Here is a 19,638-nt window from a genome sequence, read left to right as displayed (position 1 = left end):
GAAACACCTTCCACTATCCCAGTGAGCCCTGTCCAACCTGGCCTTGGGCACTTCCAGGGATGGGGCGGCCACAGCTTCTCTGGGCAACCTGTGCCAGGGCCTGCCCACCCTCAGGGTAAATAATCTAATCTTAACCTACTCCCTCTCTTTGAATCCATTCCCCCTTGTCCTGTCACTATGTGTTCTTGAGCAATTCACATTGAGAACAAAAGAGGTCTTGTTTCAAACACAACAACGTGCTACAGTTCTAACTACTGGTACCAGGACAGAACACCAATCTTGAAACCAAACATTTGAAATCACTTTAGCACACAATTTATCCAAACACAGTGTTCTCTTTATTTTGTTGCATATTAATATATCAAATCATTAAGAGCTGGCATAAAGGCCACAAAATACTATTAAAATCTTGTAGATACTGTTTTTAAGAGCATATTAAAACAGTAATTTCAGGCTGGGATCTCTCAGGAAGACAAAATTACACATCTTATGATCTGTTCTTTACATATGATGTGGAATGGAGTGAGGGGGCAGCACATGAGAACCAGATGAGAAGAAAAGAGGAGCATGAGCAGAGACAGATCATTATTAACATTTTTTTGTATCTCTACTGAAATCGTGTACAGGAAAAAAAACCCCTGCTAGTTCCAAGACTGGACTCATCATGCTAGTGCACTTCAAACCACTACTAGATGAGAAACAATAGAAATACACAAAGCATTAAAGCATCCTATGCATTTTGAGCATCCTCAAAAGACCATAGTTTTAATTAAAAAAGAATAATGGCTGGCTAGCCCACAAAATTCAGTAATATCATCTATAGTTGCAATATAATTTAAAAATCTATATCAGCCTACTTCATTATATGAACATTGTATTATCTTGATTTTACAACCAACTAGGTTGCACAGATTTGGAAAGAAAGCAACTTACCTCAGTTCTTTTACTTCCTTTCTCTATTACCTGCATTTTCTGATGGTTCAGTGAGCAAACCATCATTCTATTGTTTTCTAATATTTCAAGGAAAACTGAGCTGTATCTTTTTATTAGAGCTCCTGTTGTAGGCAAAACTTCTCTGAAGTCAGTACAACACCATTTGGCCTTTTGATGACATGTTGGAAAAAACAGGGTCAAAGGAGGGTAAGAAAAAAAAATATAAAGACTTGAAAATGCACATGTGAAAGGGGATTTCAAAATGACATTAAAATACATCCAATATCTCTTCCTGCATAGTCAAAACACATCATTTCACTTCTCTCTTTGCATCAGTCATGATTGTTTATGCTTCCATTTGCCTTTAAAATCTGTTCTTGGTACTTGTGGAGCTGCTCCATGAAGCCAGGATTTGGACAAGCTGCAGGCCTTGCATTTTTCACCAAGGAAAAGGCTCTGGCAAAGCTCAGTCTTTCTGAATTCATTAGAAAACCAATGACTACAGCTGCTGCACGGGAGACTCCTGCATTACAGTGAACCAGCACCACGCCATCCTCCAAGAAAGAAATGAAATGTAAGTTATTAACATAAGGATATTCATTAGACAGATTGCAAGTGTAAGAAACTTTACATAAAATTATTGTAAGACTTATTGAAAGCTCCTTGCTGAGCTCAAAGTAAATACTTACACATATAAGTAAGTCCAGACAAAGATATAAGCGTGACATAAACATGAAATTGAGTATTTTTCTATTCAAAAATGCTTTATTATTACCAAATTTGTCAAACTTAATTCATACCACAGAACTAAAACACATCATTTTTCTTTCTTCCTGAGGCCTTACAGCAGCCTGTTAATGTAAAAACCAAATCACAGACACCTGAGATACTGAAGTATCTGATCTAATTGACTGCCAATTTTGAAATAGATTTTATTTGCAATATGGAAAGGTACTTGACAGTATCTTGTTAAAGGTTAAAGACATAGCAAGGCAGCCAAGAGCTGGGCACAGAGGCAGATTTTAGATTTTAGGCAGATTTTAGAACATCTTGTAGTCCCAGTTGCATGTTTCTTGTGCACTCTGCAGGGAAGATTCTGGGTAACAGGGATCATGCACAGGAACAGAAAAATTAGAAAAGACATTGTGTGATTTGCAACAGATCTCTCCCTTCACCACACCACTGGTGCAACTAAGGCCCCTTAACTGGGCACTAGGGTGCAAAATCCAAAACTACTCAATCTCCCATAAACTCACAAATGCTTCTGGGGTTTGAACTCAGGCTTATCCTGAATTACATATAAAATTAATAAAATTAACTACTTAAACATTTCCCTCACAACCTTTGAGACACCTGAATGGCTCTTTTTAAACACTGCAAGTTTTGTTAAGAAATAACAAGCCCAAATTAATACAAAGACTACTAGACAATCTAGCATGTGTTAAGCAATGTTTGCAAGGCCCAGGCTTTATGATGTTGTCATGTTTGTATATCAGACTGTGACCTGGAAAAGCCCCTTTGACACAAGAGACCACCAAACCCTCAGCACTTCCGTATTCTGAATGAAAATACTGAAACATGGCATGATGTGCTCAGATACTTGAGGCTCAACAAAACTATTCTAGATATAAACAGCCTGTTCTGTCTGCCCTTTACAGATACAAGTTACTTAATGGGAATTTTATCCAGAGACAAAAAGGTGTTTTAAAGACCAGGGTTCCTTTCCAGGAACTTAATATTTTGGGTTACAGATTTGGGAGCTACAATTATCTGGTATTTTAACAGACACACAGACCAGAAAATGGTTCATGCTGCAAAAATCTTCCAGTTTAAATAACAAGACAAAGAGGTGTGGAATGGAATATTATTATCCTTGTTGGAGAAATTCCAAGCTGAGACTAGAAGAATGAGGCACAACATTATGACAGAGCTAGGAACAGAGTCTAAGCTCCTGCATCCCAGCACAGCAAATAATGGTAACAGCCTTTCTTGCAATGGAAATCACATCTTCTGTGCACTGCCTGCTAGAAATTGCTCTCTTTAATTTTTTTTTCTTTTCCTTTGTACAGTTTATGCTTTATTTCCCTCTTTCACATTTAAGTCTGATGTGTCTTTTTAAGTAACTGGTTTGCTTTACACTGCCAAAAATGATAGTGATGCTCATTAATCCTGAAAATTATTGAACATTAATGAATCTGGGCCATAATATTAAACCAACTTTAATACTGAGAATGTTTATCTTTCCTTACTGAAGTCCATTGTTTACAGTTCATACAAAACTGAATTTGGCATGTCATTCTTAACTAATTTTGTATTAGTTGTGAATACAGAATAAAAGTGAGAAACAGACAGCAAACAGGAAATTCACCTGTATTTACCAAGAACTCCTTGCTCTGATGCTGATACTCTGAAATGGTCTGTGCACTTGCAAGAATCATGTCAGATTCAAGACCAAGCTGGGGTTTTTTTTAGTTTTTATGGAGAGAGAAACAAAATCACCTTCCACCAACAGAAAAGGTGATTATACAATGGTTCTACACAGTGGGCAAAAAGCCTCATCAAGGGAAGAAATTTTAAAAAAGGCTAATGTAATTCCTTATAGATCCATTTTACTTTGCAGTGAACTGAGGCTTTTCCCTTAGGAAAGATAGGGGGAGCAATAAGGAGTGATGTTCATGAATAAGCAAAGATTTTCTCTTTGGAAACACAAGACTTCAGAAGTTTTATTATTAGATATTAAACATTTTAAAAAAGTATCTCTCATTCATAGTATTATGACTTGACATGGGTCACTGAATGTGTCATGGAAAACCTGCCTGCCAAGTTGGAGCCTAGAAGAAAAGCTGAGCTCTGATCAGTATCAGAATTTGTGCCATGGTGTCTAGAGACTTGAGCCATTACAGTTTTAGAAAAGTGAATCCTGTTACAAGTAGCCAGCTGGCAATGACTTACAGAACAGTGCAGGCTTCACTTGCATCCTCAAATTCACATGCTTTCATACTTCCTTCATGGAGTTAACCATGTTCTAGAAATAATTTCTCATATATCATGTTCTCTCACCAGTGAACATCTCTTCCCTCCCCCATTTTAGGAGATAGAACAGTAGTGTCTCTGTGGTTACTTCAACAGAAGAACACTTCATGACACAATTTATCATAAGCTCTTTCAACACTATTTTGACAAAGTAAATAAAGTAATTTAAACCACCTAGAGATCTGTCTCTGTATATCACTATCATGTGCTTTTTGAACTGATCCTGGAGAACAACTATTCCACCAATTACCTTCTCTTTCATCCACCTCTTCCATCAGAAAACTACTTAATGTTGTTGTAAAAGCTTTCCTGTAAACTCCTGACCTACAAAACAGTAACTGAGATATAGACACCAGAGGCAGAAAGCAAAATTGTGCAGTTGTGAATGGCAACTCTCATTTAGAAATGAACTGGAAAGTGTAATTAGAAACCTTGAAAAGGTCATTTAGTGATAATACGTTATCACATAGCTTGTAAATTATAAATGAGAGAAGGAAAGAACACTGAGACACAGAGAAAACTGGGGCAAGATCATCTTTTATCCCAATCTACATAAACAATGAACCTGACAGATATGGTAAAATAACACCCAATAATGTTTGGTTGTTGAGTTATAGTTTAGATTCCAAAACAGTGGTTGTCATAAATTACACACTAAACCTGAATTTAACAGCTCTGAGCTGGGCTACAGATAACTCTGCCAAGCAGCCCCAGAAGGGTTTTTCAGCCTATTTTCTACGTCACATCCTTTCAGGATTTTGTGAGCAGTTAAATCCCTTTTGGCTCCAAGACTACTAGCACATTTTCTGATATTCTTGGTATGTATGTGGATTCACAGCATCTTCTTGGTGCAACCTGGTCTGGTGGGAGGTGTCCCTGCCCATGGCAGGGGGTTGGAGCTAGGTAATCTTTAAGGTCCTTTCCAAGCCAAACCCTTCAATGATTCTATAATGAAATGCACAAGGATGGTGAACAGCTGATGATAAACCACACAGATCTGTAAAAGCTCTGTTTCTTGCTTCTAATCCAGGCTGGTTTCTAATCCAAAACAACATCCCCAATGGAGAAATACATTCTCTTCATTTCCTTTTGTCAGGGGTAGTGACTTGGATTTAGGATGCAGTTGAGTAATCTCAAGTCAAGCCCTGGTCCAACTGTTTTAAAGAAGCATTTCTTTAAAACTCAAGACAGTCATTCTGAAAAGCAATGCTGGAGGGAATGAGGATTAATAGCAGTGCCATGTCTCTAGGAATGCATAGAAATTACTTGGATTTTCTATTTAAAATTTAAAAAGACAATGGCAAAACTATTTATTTGGTACCATATTTTAACAAAAGAAGCTGCTTTAGTTCTTACATAGTGTTATAAATAATCTACACAGGATAACTACTAACATTAATTATTGATAGACTGTACCTGGATCCTGGCTTTCTCAATAAACTCAAAACATTCAGGGAAATAGGAGGTAATATCAGTTTCTGGGAGGTCCAGAATGGAAATGGTCTTGTATGTAAAATCATCAAGGAAGGCATTTTGGACTCCATATGCCACATTTAGAACGTGAGTGACCTAAGTCAAAAAAAGAAAAGAAAAGAAAAGAAAAAGGCATTTTCTGAAGATAGCAAGCAAAACGAGCAGTAACAAAGGTGCCTTCATCTTTAGGCATACACAGACTCTACCTTACACTGATGCAAAGTTCAGTTTTACGTACATATGTTGTCTATGGTATGCTTTTCTCCAAGCAAAGTTTTGAAGTGTGCTAATGCATACTGTGATAAATCTCAGGGTTTTTCTGAGAGGAAATGAAAAGATCAGTGCTCAAACACAGACTAAAAAATGGGTTTTAAACAGAAAAGGGAGTTTTCATCACATGGTTGGAAAATAAAAGAGAAAGCAATAGGAATGAGAACACAGACCACCCAACAATCACCCAAATTTCAAGCCTGCTCTAACCCATCATGTTAATGTTCCTTCTGGTTAGTGACCAGAAACATTTCCTGAAGCAGGAGGATTTGAGAGTAAACTACTCCTGTTCTTGGCAGGCAACACCACCTCTGGCTTCCTGCCATCTCTGCTCTGTCCAGCCTACAGCCAGGTTATGGATTATTTAAAGTTACAGTAAAATGACATTTAGATGGCACCAGATGCCAACCTGGTGCATGCCCTGTCCTGCACAACCACCACTGTCCAAAGGCCTTATCAGCCCATTACTGCACTAGAGTAAAAAGACAAAACTGTGGGACAAACTTAGAGAAGCTGCTTTGTTTTTCTAGTTTCGTCAATCCACATAAGGCAAGGGGGAATGGTGCTGCTTAGTGTCTGAAGTGGAAATGCCTATGGCAGTGTAGGAATCTGTTCCATTAAACAGCTCTACACAATCATCACTCTTGCAGGGAAGCAAGATTCTTCTCAGTGGTACCTAGCAACAGGATGACGAGCAATTGCCATAAACCAAAACCTAAGAAGTTCCACCTCAGCATGAGGAAGGACTTTAGATTGAGGGTGGCCAAGCACTGGAACAGGTGCCCAGGAAGGTCACAGGGTCTCCCCTGGAGACATTCCAAACCCACCTGGACGTCCCTGTGCCACGTGCTCTGGGTGACCCTGCCTTGGCAGGGGGTTTGGACTAGATAATCTCCAGAAGTCCCTTGGAAGATTCTGGGATGCTCTGAAAGCTATTCAGCTTCTCGTGAAGCCAACAGAAACCAATCCACCTGCAAACGGAGCAGCCTCTTGAAAATACAAGTGGAATACATTTTTTTTCTCAGATTCGCTAGAGGATTTTTCAGAATTTTTAATTTACAGGAGAAACGCGCTGCGCTCATTATGCGAGATGCCTCCGTACACCCACGAAATGCTACCTTGTGCTTCCTCATCGTCTCCAGGTCGTGAGCAGCATCCTGCGACCCTGCGGAGAGAGACAGAGCGTGCCCGTAGCTGCACCGAGCCCCCGCCCGCCCGGCTGGAGCATCGCTCCCCTCTCCCAGCGCACTCACCCAGCAGCAGCCAGGGCTTCACCACGCCGACCTGCAGGTCAGCGCTCAGGTCCTGCACGAAGCCGCCGCCGGGCGCCGCCTCCTCCTCCTCCTCCATGTGCAGGCAGGCGCCGCGCCACGTCTCGACGATCCTGCGGCCGGTCAGCGTGGTGACGCGGGTGCGCTGCTTCCGCAGGTTGGCCCTGGAGAAGCTGCGGATCTCCTGGGCGAGGGAGTGCATGGCGCGACTGCCGGCAGTGCCGTGCCGTGCCGTGCCGTGCCGTGCCGTGCCGGCCGCCCGTGACGCGGCCCCGGGGGCGGTACCGCGGTGCCCCGGGTGCCGCGGCCCCCCCGGGCCGTGCTGTCGTAACTGAAGGAGCCTTTAAATAGAAAAGGCATCTTTGCAGGCCATGCAGCAGCGCCTGTCTGGCTCTAAGTGGGACCTGCTTGTCGGGAAGCGTGGGAATACATTGGAAAGAGCTAAATGGGAGATATTAGAGTTCAATATATATATTGGGTTTGTTTTCTTTCCTCAGAGTCATTTGACTAGTGACCAAAGACTAAAGAAAATCAGTTTCTTATGTTTACCAGAGAGGTAAAATGAAGAAAAGGGAGACAAGGTGAGGCTGCTTCCCTTATTCCCAAACTTAATGCCCATGTTTTCATGTATTCTTTGTAGTGTACCACTTGCAATGTTCCACAGCTGATCATAGAATCACAGCCTGGTTTGGGTTGGAAGGGACCTTAAAGACCATCTCATTCCAAGCCCCCTGCCATGTGCATAGACACCTTGCATTAGACCAGGTTGTTCCAAGCTCTGTCTTGGCTTCCAACACTTCCAGAGATGGGGAGTCCACACCATCTCTGGGCAACCTGTTCCAGTGCCTCGCCGCCCCCACAGTGAAGAGTTTCTTCCAGATATCTATTTCCCGTCTTTCATTTTGAACCTCTTCTTTCTTGTCTCTATCACTGAGGTTCCTGATGAAGAATCCCTCTTCCTGGTAGGTCCCTTCAGACAATGGAAGCCTATATAAGTGTGTGAAACGTTTCTTTGTGAAGTAAGATGGTAATACTCTTAACTTAATTTCTGCCAGAAATACATTTCAGTTTGCTAACAATCCTCTGTGCTGGCTTGTAGAATAAGGAGATATTACTACAGTACTTCTCCTCTTGTATTATTCCTCAAACTTATGCTGGAGGATATGATGACTCTGAGAAGATCCTCCTGATAGTCCCCCAGAATGCAGCACAGACCAAAGGCAGCCACGTAAAGAGGTCTACAAATGCCTTGGCAATTCAAGAAGCAGAGAATGCTGTTAGGAACTGCAAGAGCATGAGTTATTTCTGGGAGCGCCAGAGGCAGTTTTCTAACAGGAATGAGATATAAAGTCGAGGTAATCTAAAAAAGGCAGAATACTCCACACACTATCTGCAGCTGATGGGGTGGTAGGACGTGTGGAGAGCAGCACAGCAGCTGAGCCAGCCAATGTGTGCCCGCTTTCTGTTCAGTTCTGTTAGGCCTCTGGTTTGGGTTGTGTCTGGTGGAAATTAAGGGTATAAGGGTTGATTTTTGGCAATTAAGAGATCTTATTCAGAAGTATAGGGAGGTCTTTGAGTCTCTGTTCTCCGTGGCTACAAGCGGACTGTGCTTCGTAGCAGTTACCTTAAAACAATAATGATGCAGAAGTTGATTAATTTGTTCTTTGTTAAGGCCTTATCAGTTATTTTGATGAAGTTGACTACAAAGGAAGCGATGGAGAGCTTTAGGTCTGTGGCCCAAGCCAGCAATTACATAGAATTTCATGGCTGTTTTCAAGCTATGTTGGCTCACTGTAGCTGCCTCTGTGAGAGACAAGGATATGAGGGTATCTTGCAAGAATGCAGAGAGCCTTGAAAGGGTTAAAAGCATTGTGCCTAGGCATACTTGGGCAAGAACAAGAAGCATTGTAACCAATGTGGAAGCTAGATGAGACTTGGCGAGAAATAGAGAACAAAACTTGCAAAAAATGAAAGCCAAAGCTTGCTAAAACTTTGCAAGCAAGTTTCAAGCAAGTTTTTCCAGTGAGGAAATCAATAAAACAGCTAACAAGAGGCTGCACATGCCCAAAGGAGAAAGGTGAAAAGGGCACAGTGATGAAGACATCCAGCCTTCATCAGGAGACCCCCGAGGAAGACGTGGAGCCTTCCTCAGTGCCACCATCGGGATGCGCTGCACCTGCATGTATGCTAATGATAGTGATGAGTTTTAGGAAATAATTTGCATAACTGTGGAAAATGGATTGATAGAAAATTCTCAAAACCTAACAGAAAGCTCACACAGTGTGCATCTCTATGCAAGCCTTGAGATAAGGAAGGCTGACTTAGAAATGCCACAGAATAGGACAGACATTGTCGAGAGAGAAATGGAACTAGAAACAAGTGTCAAAGAGTGGCCTTACAAATAAGACTGGATACTTTGGAGAAATAGAACTATGAAAGATCCATTGTAGTGAGACCCACAAGGGGTAATTTTAGATGATTAACTTTAAGGTATTTACAGCATAGTGTAGCAAAAGCTGATAGACCAAGAAACACTTATAGTGTATTCTAATTAAGAAATATTGTAATTAAGGATAGTTTTTCCTTAGAAAACACTTTTCTAAGGAAAACTATGAATGTAGCCATATATTGTGATTTGCTGTGTGCCTGGGCGTGCACTGTTGGGAGCAGTGATCTCCATCCCCCAGTGCACTGAATAGAACAAATATCAATTTCTTGGACTTTGTCTCAGAAGTGTCTCTTGGCCCGTTTTGGGGTGATTCAGCCTCGTGTCAAGAAATTTGCAAGCCTTAGCAAAATTTGCTTGCAGACAAGCCCCAGCATCCTCCCCTTAGAGTAACCAGGTGCTTTGTTCCAGCTTCTGGCCTGTATGAGTATGGGGTGTGCTGTGTAAGCTTTTGCAAGACTAAGACAAATCTGAAAGACACTTGCAATTAAACTTAATAATACAGCTAGGTATTTTTCCTTGATCTCAAAGGAGGAAGATGCAATAGGTGTGGATGCAGAAAGGCAGCTGACTCCACAGTAATAAATTCATTTTCTGCTAGGGATGTTGATCCTTGTTATAGCTGCCTTAAACACCAGGGGTCCCTACTGGACAAAAAAAATCTGTGCTGCTCTTTCCTCTGAAATCCAAACACACTGCAGATGTTTGTATGCAGAATTATTATCTTATTATTTAGTATGTCCATTTGTGTCATAAGCATTAGATATAGCTTGAATATTCATAGGCGCTATGCTTTCTTATGAAGCAGGCATTTTCTGCTTTGACATGATGATGTCAAGTTGTTAATCCTGCTCATTATAGGGTGGAAGAGAAGATAATTGTGAATTAGAGTTTTAAACTGGGATTTCAGTTCACAGATGATTTCCTATATTCGTCTTGCATGCTTTGTTGAGAGTAGAAGACTTCTTTAAAGGTGTGGCAGGAGTTGGATGTTTTCTCTACTTCCTTGGCTGAAAGTGTTTATGGTATTTCTGGATCTTCAGGTTTTGAATAAGCTACATATCAATGTGAATGCAGTAGTTTAAAGTAATTTTTAATGTTATGATTCTTCTGTTTGGTCTCTCAAGAAATTCAGCAGAACCTGTTCTATGGGTATACAGTAAGAAATGTGTACTGTAATTACTAATTATTACAAAAAGCAGCTGGTACATATTCAAAGAGCTCATAAGGCAGTACATCACTGTATCTGTTTCCTTCCACTATTATTTTTGTCTAGGTACTGCCTGTACTTATTGATGCAAAAGAGCTGGCTCCCATCTGAAAAGTGATAACCAGACATTCCAGATAGCTGACTTTGAAAAACCAGCCTTGCACTCTGAAAGATGCATATGTTAGAGGGATGAGCTAGATTGTAAAATGCACTGAAAATTGATACTAGATTCTTAGGTTGGTAATTTAACTGAAGTGGAGAACTGAACCCTAATTAATACACTAATTACATCACATTTCAACCTGCATTTACCAGATGAGTTTTGAGGAGTAAGAGAAATGGGGGAGAAAATCCAAGTATTGTGAGCTAATATCTAACTCTAATAATGCCTCTGCTTCAGGCTCTGTGTTCTGTGGTTGAAAATAACAGAGAAGTTGGAAATAACTCTGTGCACCAGTTGGTGACTGGATGACTGTGAATCATGAATGTAGTGTGTGATGAGAAATGCAAGTGTGACAGTGAAATGCATGAGGAGGTATTTAAAACAGAGAGAGGGAAATAATAATGCCATTGTATGAAGTTCTAATAAGCCTTTTTGGAAGTGCATTTTGCTATTTGGGGATAATGGTATTCAGGAGAGTTGATCTCATTCTTGACACAAGTGCAAAGAGTAGTTTAAAGCTTAAAGACAGCTCCTGTCCATGATGATTTGGGAGGGAGAAGGCTCCTTCAGGGGGACTGTTTCACCACCATTTGTGCCAAAACACACTTAAACCCTTCTGAGTGTACATGCTTCATGCATGACAGGATGCTGTCTCCTACACAACCTGGAGACCCTTAGCTGGAGCAGAATCTTGGTTTCAGCTTTGCAAAGCTGTCAAGACATGATGCCTACTCCTGTAGGCACAGAGTTTGTGGTGATTGGGAGTGAGCACAGCTGTGCAGGACAGGTGAATGCTATTGAAGGGAACGAGCCATGGAGTGCCCAGGGGCACTGAGCAACCACCAAAGGGAACAGAGGGCACACAGGTGCAGGGCATCAACAGGAGGGGATAAAAGGCTGGGCTGAAGAGCAAGAAGGGCAGATGCCTGGAGCCTTCTGAAGAGGTGAGGTGTTTCTCTTTATGGGCTGAAGTTTTCTGAAATTGTGTGGTGATTCTCTGTGTATGGTGGCTTCCTCAACTGCTGTATGTGCTGTGACAAACTCCTGCTGGCTTTTCCCTTTTTGAAGCAGTTAGGAGTCAGGAAAATTCAAGCAGTCAAGCTCAGGATTATTCACACCCTGAGCAATAGGGCAAGATATTCCAGCCAGCCTTCTGTGTACTATGACCTGCTCCCATTTCCTTTCAGTGGCATATATTTGTGTTCCATGCCATTTCCTTCATGTGGAGAGGTTTTGGCTGAGAGTCAGCCACTCCTTTGTTCTCATCAGTTTGTTTTTTATCCTTTAGACTTGCCAGTATCTGGTGGGGAAGGAATATTCTGGAAGAAAAATAGAGTCTCAGCAATGCTGATGGTGAGTGATTGGTCCTCTTCCAGCTTGGTTGTGTGCCTTTGTCCCACATCCTGAATGAGGATGCAGATATTAACTTCTTTGCTCTCATATCCAATAACATGCCTGGAAAATCTATCATAAGTGGAATCCTGACTGGAAAGTGAGACTTTAAAAAGCTAGTGAAGTTCAGACAAAATCTTGAAATGTTATTTTATAAAGAAGAATGAATTTGCAGCAAGGCCTCTTTGAGAACTTAATATCATGAAGAGTGTAGAGTCCACAAAGATTCTCAGTTTTGTGTACTGAGCTCATTGCTGAGATCAACTGTGAAGGCCTAAGGAATTTTAAGCTTGCCAGTGATTGTGGGTTTTTGGGGTTTTTCCTAGGATGGCAGGATTAAGGGGTGAAGGCAGGGGCAGATTAGGTATGTCGCATTTTAAATGTGTTGCTGTAGTAGTTGGACTAAATGGGAAGCAGGACCATGCTGAAGGCTGTGTACAGAAAGCTAACAGGTCATTCCTGCCCAAAGTGCTGCAGTTACACACATACTGTGACCTGGTTGTTAGTGAGCCAAGCTTTGCTGGAAGGTGTCAGTTTGTTCTGAATTTCTGCATCTGACAGTTTGTAACACATTGGAAGTGCTAGACCTTATTGGCCAAACAAAGTGCAGCTACTTGTGTGTGGGAATAGAGTGAAGGCAGAGGTGCTGGCAGTCATCTGTACATATTTTTGTGCTTTGTTTCTGCATAACTGTACTGCTGCAGAGGGCTTTCCACTGTAAGGGGAAGTATATATCCTAAGCACACATTTACATATAATTTTTTCTTATATTCCTTTGGCATACAAATCAAAGCATCCATTAAAGCCATGCTGCATCCTTCTTGACCAGCTTTATCTGTGCAGTGTGTTAGGTAAGTGCTGATGCATCTTGGTCAAGCCTAGAAACACAGCCACTTCCTCAACTCTTTGCAGTTTGGGGGACTGGATTGGTGATCTAACTCTGATAAGGTGTAATATGGAAGCCCAGTCCAGACTGCTAAAGACTGCAAACAGAGGACAAATGGTTGCTCCTAATAATACTATTAAGTCTGTGAACCTTTTTCAAGATCTGCCTTTTATCCCTGGCCTGAAGGGTAGGCAGCTGCTCCTTGTTTAATATTTTATTTCAAGCAGCATAATTTGCTGGTTTCTGTAAAGCTATGCTGAGCCAGTGGTGTTTCCACTGGCATATCTTCTCATATTGCTGCAGGGAAATCTCCCCAGAAGTGAAGTCTTGCCCAAGGCCAAAGGCATGGCCCTACAAACACCAGGGCATTCCTCTCTGCTCTTGCTTTACGAGCAATCCATATGAATGAGCAGACAGGTTGACTGATCTAGAGATGTGTGCCTTTATAGTGTGTCAGGGATTGTGCTTAATGAAGAGCACTGAGGAACAGGGACTGAAATACTTAGTAGCCAAAGGCAGTACCCCTGGGGACTGGCATGAGGAAGATCTGGCAGTACTTGTGACTGTGTTAAGTAAATAGGATTTGAATTTCACTCCCATTTGTGCCCAGGTTTCTGTTCTCCAGGTGGACTTGAACTTGCTTCTCTGCAGTCATGTGTTAGCAAAAGTAGACAAAGAAATATACACACACATATATATATGTTGTTCATGTAGCTTGGTGTAAAACCAAGTATGTCAGCTCAGTAGGAGTTAGTGTTCTATTTCCTGATTAACTTTGCCTATCAAGAGACTAGAAGAACTTTTTAACAAAAATGCCCATGTATGCAACACCTTCTATTCAGGCTGGCAGCTCTGCAAAGGAGTGATGAATAACTGTGCAGTTAGCACAGACCATCATTCATCAAGGCAGTTTTTCTCCACCACTTGTGTTATTTCCTTTTAAGTATGCCTTCACTTCAGAAAAACCAACCTGAGAGAAGGTAACCTTGCAGTAAAACCTGAGAAAAGCTTTTAAGGGTCAGGACTCTCAAAAATAAATAAGAAAATCTGAGCTCTTCTTTGAGAGATGATGTTAATGTTAGTTTCTCTAATGCTTTCAAGTCCTTTGAAACCAGAAATGTGGTTTTCTTTCTCTATTTTAGGTGGCAGATGTGAAGTAAAAGGTTATGATTTTTCAGTGATTATTATGACTGCTCTTAGTTTGTTGGATTTTTTTTTTTTTGCCAGAATATTCAAGTATCCATTTTGTACCACAGCTTTTAACAGTCTACTGCAAAAAATGCAAATAATCTGTCTCACAACCTTTCTGTTTCTCTACAGGTTTGTTTCAGTGGTCATTCAAAGACAGGAGAGATACTTAGAAAAAAGATATCCACAGAAATTTCTCCTGCTGCAAACACCAAGCCTACAGCCTCAAAACTTAAAATCAAAGAAGGTAAAAATCAAATTTTATTTCAGAGTTTTTGTAGCATTTTATGTATAGCTTTTGTTAATGTGTAGCTTCCACAGGCATAATAAAATATTAATGTTACCATTTGTGCCAGGAAGCATAGCAAGTGTTTTTTTGTTTGTTTCATGGAGTTCAGGAAGGAAACCATTATAACTTCTAGTTAGGATCGCAAAACAGCAAATAGAGTAGGAAAAATATTTTATAGATTAGTGTAGTTTGCCATGTAACTAGTACCTGCTACCTGCTCTTACTGTTAATTATGAAGAGATGCCTTCTATAAGTAGGGTAAAAGTGAAGTGGAACATGATCAACACAGAATCCCCCATCCTGAAAAAAAAAAATACTGGAGGATACTGTTCCTCTTCATACTCTTTTTTTGCCCTACCATATCACTAACATTGCATTGTACTTGGTAATTGTGTGCTGGAAGCAGTTCCCTGAAGGAAGGGAAGGAGAATTAAGCTGTCCAAGCCCTGTCTCTTTCTATGTCTGTAGTTTGATCCAACCAGCCCAGAGCTGCCTAATAACTTCCATTCTACTCACAAGGGGAGACCTAACTTTCCTTTTTCTCTCAAAATATTGAGGCAGGACATAACCTATGTTATTCCTTTAATTTCCTGTGTACAAGGCACATTTAAGCTAAGGGAGCCTTTGCTGCAGGACCCTAGGAGTTTGCACAGGTTCAGATTTCTGACACATTTATAAAAGAGAAGTAGATCAAGAGGTATTAAATGCAAGCCAGTGGCTCTGGCTCATGAAGTCCCTGAGCTGCAGCTGTTGGGGTGTGAAAGTGCAGAAGCAGTGATATGTGCTCATCCTCTTCCTCAGCACTCCATCCTTTGGCCACAGGATAGAGAGACAGGCTACTGCACTTGATGGGCTTTTAATCTGCCCAGATTCTTAGGTTTTTAATTTCCTTCTGCTCAAGTGAATAATAAAAATTAGTAAGATCAGCCTGATGAAGTTAAAAAATTCCCTACAATATTTTATTTACATAAAGCCCTGACTCCAGAGGCTACATCTGTGAAGTGGGAGAGAATGCAAATTGCAGGTGACAGAGTAAAGTGAACTTGTAAATCGTGTGGATGGGAAAGAGCTGTTATCCAGGTTTGTATGAGCTATTACATGTGTCAGCAAAGAAAATGGTACTTTTGGGATTTTTTTTTTTTTTTGCTGTGAGGACTGAGACAGATGCATCAACATTTGAAGGACAGCTGAAAGTATTTGCAAACCAGAGCTTCAAAAAGAAGAAAACTGGTAACTTAAAGACTTTTGTAGAAAAAGAGGTGACATCCTGGAATACACCCATAGGCACACCCAGGAAAAAAAACCTCTTTTTTTTTTTTTTTTTTTACTGGTATACTCCAGAGTCAAAGAATGACCCAGATTGACCTAAACTGTCTCTTCAATGTGTTTAATTCTTTTTTTCCTCAATAACAAGGCAGACTGAAAGCTCAGGGGATTTTTAATCATATTTTCTCTTTGGATATTTCAGTAAAAAATGTATAGAAGCACTTTGCTTAAACTCAAAAGCTGTCCCTAACTTTATCTTCCTTTATCACTACTTTTAAAGTAACCAAAAGTTTCCATTCTGATTGCCTATTAAAATAATTGATTAATTATTTTATATAAAATTAATTTCTATATGTGGACCATAAATGAGGTTCAGGATGATGTAGCTATGTTTTCTGATTTACTGTAGAAAAAAAACTTGTATATAGTTTAGACTTAAACTAATGGTTGAAAACTAGATTTGAATGTCATTATGAACATATTTGATGTAACTAATTTACTGTCTTGTTAACATCTTAATTAGGAAGATTTCTTTCCTTTGGGACTGTCTTGTAAAAACAAGTCCTTTCTTCCTTTTCCATCCCACATTCTTAACCACAATTTCAAAATCACCTAAAGCTCACTGAAGAACAGTTCTCAAGTATGGAAGATTTCCGTTTCATTTCCATTCCAGTTTGATTGACAGGATGAATGTCCTACCAAAAAGGCCATCTAGTATTTGGAATGCCAGTCAATGACTCTTTGTGAGCAGCACTGAGTGTTCTTGGCTTCATCTTAATATTAAAACTTCACAATTTTTTATAAGATGTAATGGCTGTTTTCTGTCCAACTTTAAACAATGAGCTTCATTAATCGAAGCAGATAAAATCTTGGATGCTACTTTGCTAATGGCATTCCTTGTTAATTCCTTGTTAATTCAGCAAGATAAACAAGAGACCACTTTTGACACGAACATTATGAAGGGAGAAGATTTTTCTGGATTAGACATGATTATTTTGTGTGAGTAACACTTGCTTGATCGTTAACAATTTCATTAATCAATGTCAAAAAATATTGCAGGGAAAACAAAACAAACCTGGAAGATACATAAAAATAAATATATATATTAAATAAATATATAAAAATTATATATAGAAAATGATAATTATATATAAAATATATACAATATATATTATATAATATATAATTATAATTATATATATAAAATATATATAGAAAATTATATATAATATTTTATATATTTTTATATATAAAATCTATAAAATGAGTTATACCTATAAGCCAAACTTTTTTCAACCATGTTAAAAGGTATTTATGCTATTAACATCCTTTAAAAATTAAAAATAGCTAAACATTACAACAACAATTTCAACTACACCAACAAAACCCTAAGCATTTTATCACTAAAAAAATGTATGTGAAAGTTCTAAATGCAGTGTAACTAATCTGTGTAAGGAAATCCACTGGTAATGATTGATATAGATCTTCTGATTAATGGTTTTATTACCTGTTAGAAATCCTTAAAATTGTGGTTTTATTTCACATTCTGCTTTATAACTTTTAACAGTTGTACTTAAGTTGAAAAAGCAAATTTTAAATACACAAAATACAAGTTGCTTGACTCATCTATACAAGGAAATTCTTTGATATCTAGTCCTCTGCTTCAGCAAAGGAAGTCATGCACTGTTTACCTAGAGAGCAAATCATTAGGAAATAATTACTTTTTAAGTACTCATGCTTCCTGTGGGAAAATTACTGTACCAGGTTTCCCCAAAAACAAAATTTTCTGCATTTTATTTCAAAGAAGAACTCAAAGTAGGCTACTTAAACAGCTAAAGTTCAAATGCAGATTCATCAAAATAAATGTTTTGATTGTGTCATGTAAGTTTGATGGCTATACATAATTTTTATTGTGGCAATCTTAATAACAACTGAGCTTCAGTTCTTAGTGCAGTTATTTGAAGTAGTTATTGGAACACTCCTTAGTGTTCACAGTCTTGTCCTGTCCTACCTTTCTCCACACACAGGGTTTCCCACAGCATATGGGGATGGAATTTTGTCATATCATACTCCATCTCTGGTACAAGTTGTATATTTATGTGCTGTGTGAAACAACTGGAGGTTTCTACACCCTCAAAAAAGTCATATGTCTTTATCAAATGGACAAAAAAAAACATTACAGATGGAAATATGGAAAAAACTGTAGTGGTTTTTCAATCTTTTTCCCCAGTGTGATCACAGGTGTGACAATTTGGTTGGTACTCATGTCATTCTTCTCACCTAGTTTGCTTTTTGGCACACATTTTATCTACAAAAATCTACCATTTCACTCTTGTCACATGTAAACCTCTAACTTGTATTAATATCTTGTATTAAAGATCCCCCATTGACTGGTAAATCTGATTCCTAAAATGGGGGAAACCCCTTCATTCTTTGGATATTCCTTGATTCGAATTTTCTGCTCTTAAATGTAAGGGAAGTTTGGGCAGGGTTTTTTTTTTTTAGCCTTTAATAGATGGATTGTATTTAAAGAGGGACATGTATTCCCCTGGGCTCTCATGACAGAAAGAGAGAAGACAAAGTAACCTCTAATAGATGATTTTTGTACGTTTACAACTGTAACCACTCATGCTACCCTATTTATCTAGGCCAGAAGTGTAACACAGGCTGTAGAAAGTAGATCAGAGCCCTGGAGCTTGTACATGCCTGCCAAAAAAGGCTCTGTAGGTACACAAACAGAGTTCAACTTGAAGGCCCAACAGAAGCCCTACAGCTGTCTTGGTCTGAAAAGCCAGGTGTCTGCTAAGGAAGGCAGGAGCCTCCCTTGAAACAGAAAATGTAAACTCCTTCCAAATTATTATAATTTTGAAATTAAGGGGCTCTTGGGCAAAGATATGGGAGTAGGAATAACAGTTTTCTTACTAGGAAAATTAAAAATACAAATGCGATAGTACAGGCTGCCCAGAGAAGCTGTGGATGCCCCAACCCTAGGGTGTTCAAGGCCAGGTTGGATGGAGTTCTGAGCAACCTCATCTGGTGGAAAGTGTTTCCTGCCCATGGCAAGGGCTTGGAACATGATGGTCTTTAGGGTCTCTTCCAAATTATTTTATGGTTTTCATTCCTGTCTGAAAGCCCTATACTGATTAGCAAATTAAACTCTGTACTGAACAGATAAATGACTTTAAAAGAACCAGAGCTGAGCTTGACCCAAATCTGAAGTGCTGTTTCTTGCCCTAAACTTGTATTTTGGAATAAGTATAGAAAGCTGTTTAAATCTTAATCATTAATAAATCATTGAGAAAATAGAAGTTGTGTGTTTTAAAAATAATTCTTAGCCTTATTCTCTTGTTCATTTCCTTTTTGCCACACCTGTAAGAGCTGTGCTGTTACTGACAAAACTTGAATTTCAATGTTATTGTTATTCTTGCTGTTAGATTGGTGAATGCAGAATGTGTGGTGCAGACATTTTTTTAATCTAATAGGCAATAAATCTTCCTGCTGGAAAATCTACCTGTATACCTGAAGTTTCTATAGAAAGTGGCAGCAAAAAGGGTATGACAACAGGGGCTTAATACTGCTGTCATTAAGATTGGTGACAAAATTGTGGGGTGCTTTAGTACATGCATTGACATTGACCAAGAGCTTTGTTGCAAGTCTGTGTAACCACAAAACAGTGATAATTCAGATAACACACAAAAACTCACTGACTGGCTCAGTGACATCATTCCACTTTCTTGGTTATATACAAATTCTGTGGCTGTTACTGTTTGAAACTTCTAGAACATCTAATATGGCTAAAAATAATGAACATGAAATTA

At 39.4% G+C, this 19,638-nt stretch overlaps 1 protein-coding gene across 1 annotated transcript; it reads right to left on the bottom strand.

The window, feature by feature from the left end:
- Positions 1-315: 315 nt before the first annotated feature.
- DUSP19 (dual specificity phosphatase 19) lies at positions 316-7,228 on the bottom strand. The gene is made up of 4 exons (XM_066553864.1): positions 6,963-7,228; positions 6,828-6,874; positions 5,383-5,535; positions 316-1,487 (listed from the first exon to the last, which is right to left on the bottom strand). The coding sequence occupies exons 1-4, from the start codon at positions 7,180-7,182 to the stop codon at positions 1,266-1,268; spliced, it is 642 nt and encodes a 213-aa protein (XP_066409961.1). The 5' UTR covers positions 7,183-7,228; the 3' UTR covers positions 316-1,265.
- Between the last annotated feature and the right edge of the window lie 12,410 nt (positions 7,229-19,638).

This window comes from Molothrus aeneus, chromosome 7, assembly GCF_037042795.1.
Source record: "Molothrus aeneus isolate 106 chromosome 7, BPBGC_Maene_1.0, whole genome shotgun sequence".
Taxonomy (NCBI): domain Eukaryota; kingdom Metazoa; phylum Chordata; class Aves; order Passeriformes; family Icteridae; genus Molothrus; species Molothrus aeneus.
The sequence above is the reverse complement of the archived record's forward strand: the minus strand, read 5'-3'. Positions and strand labels throughout refer to the sequence as shown.

Excerpts from the sequence above, each read along its gene's own strand:
- DUSP19 (XM_066553864.1), bottom strand. The coding sequence starts at position 7,182 with ATGCACTCCCTCGCCCAGGAGATCCGCAGCTTCTCCAGGGCCAACCTG. Across the intron at positions 6,875-6,962 it reads GAAGCCCTGGCTGCTGCTGG|GGTCGCAGGATGCTGCTCAC; the intron begins GTGAGTGCGCTG and ends CTCTCTCCGCAG. Across the intron at positions 1,488-5,382 it reads TTGAGAAAGCCAGGATCCAG|GATGGCGTGGTGCTGGTTCA; the intron begins GTACAGTCTATC and ends TCTTTCTTGGAG.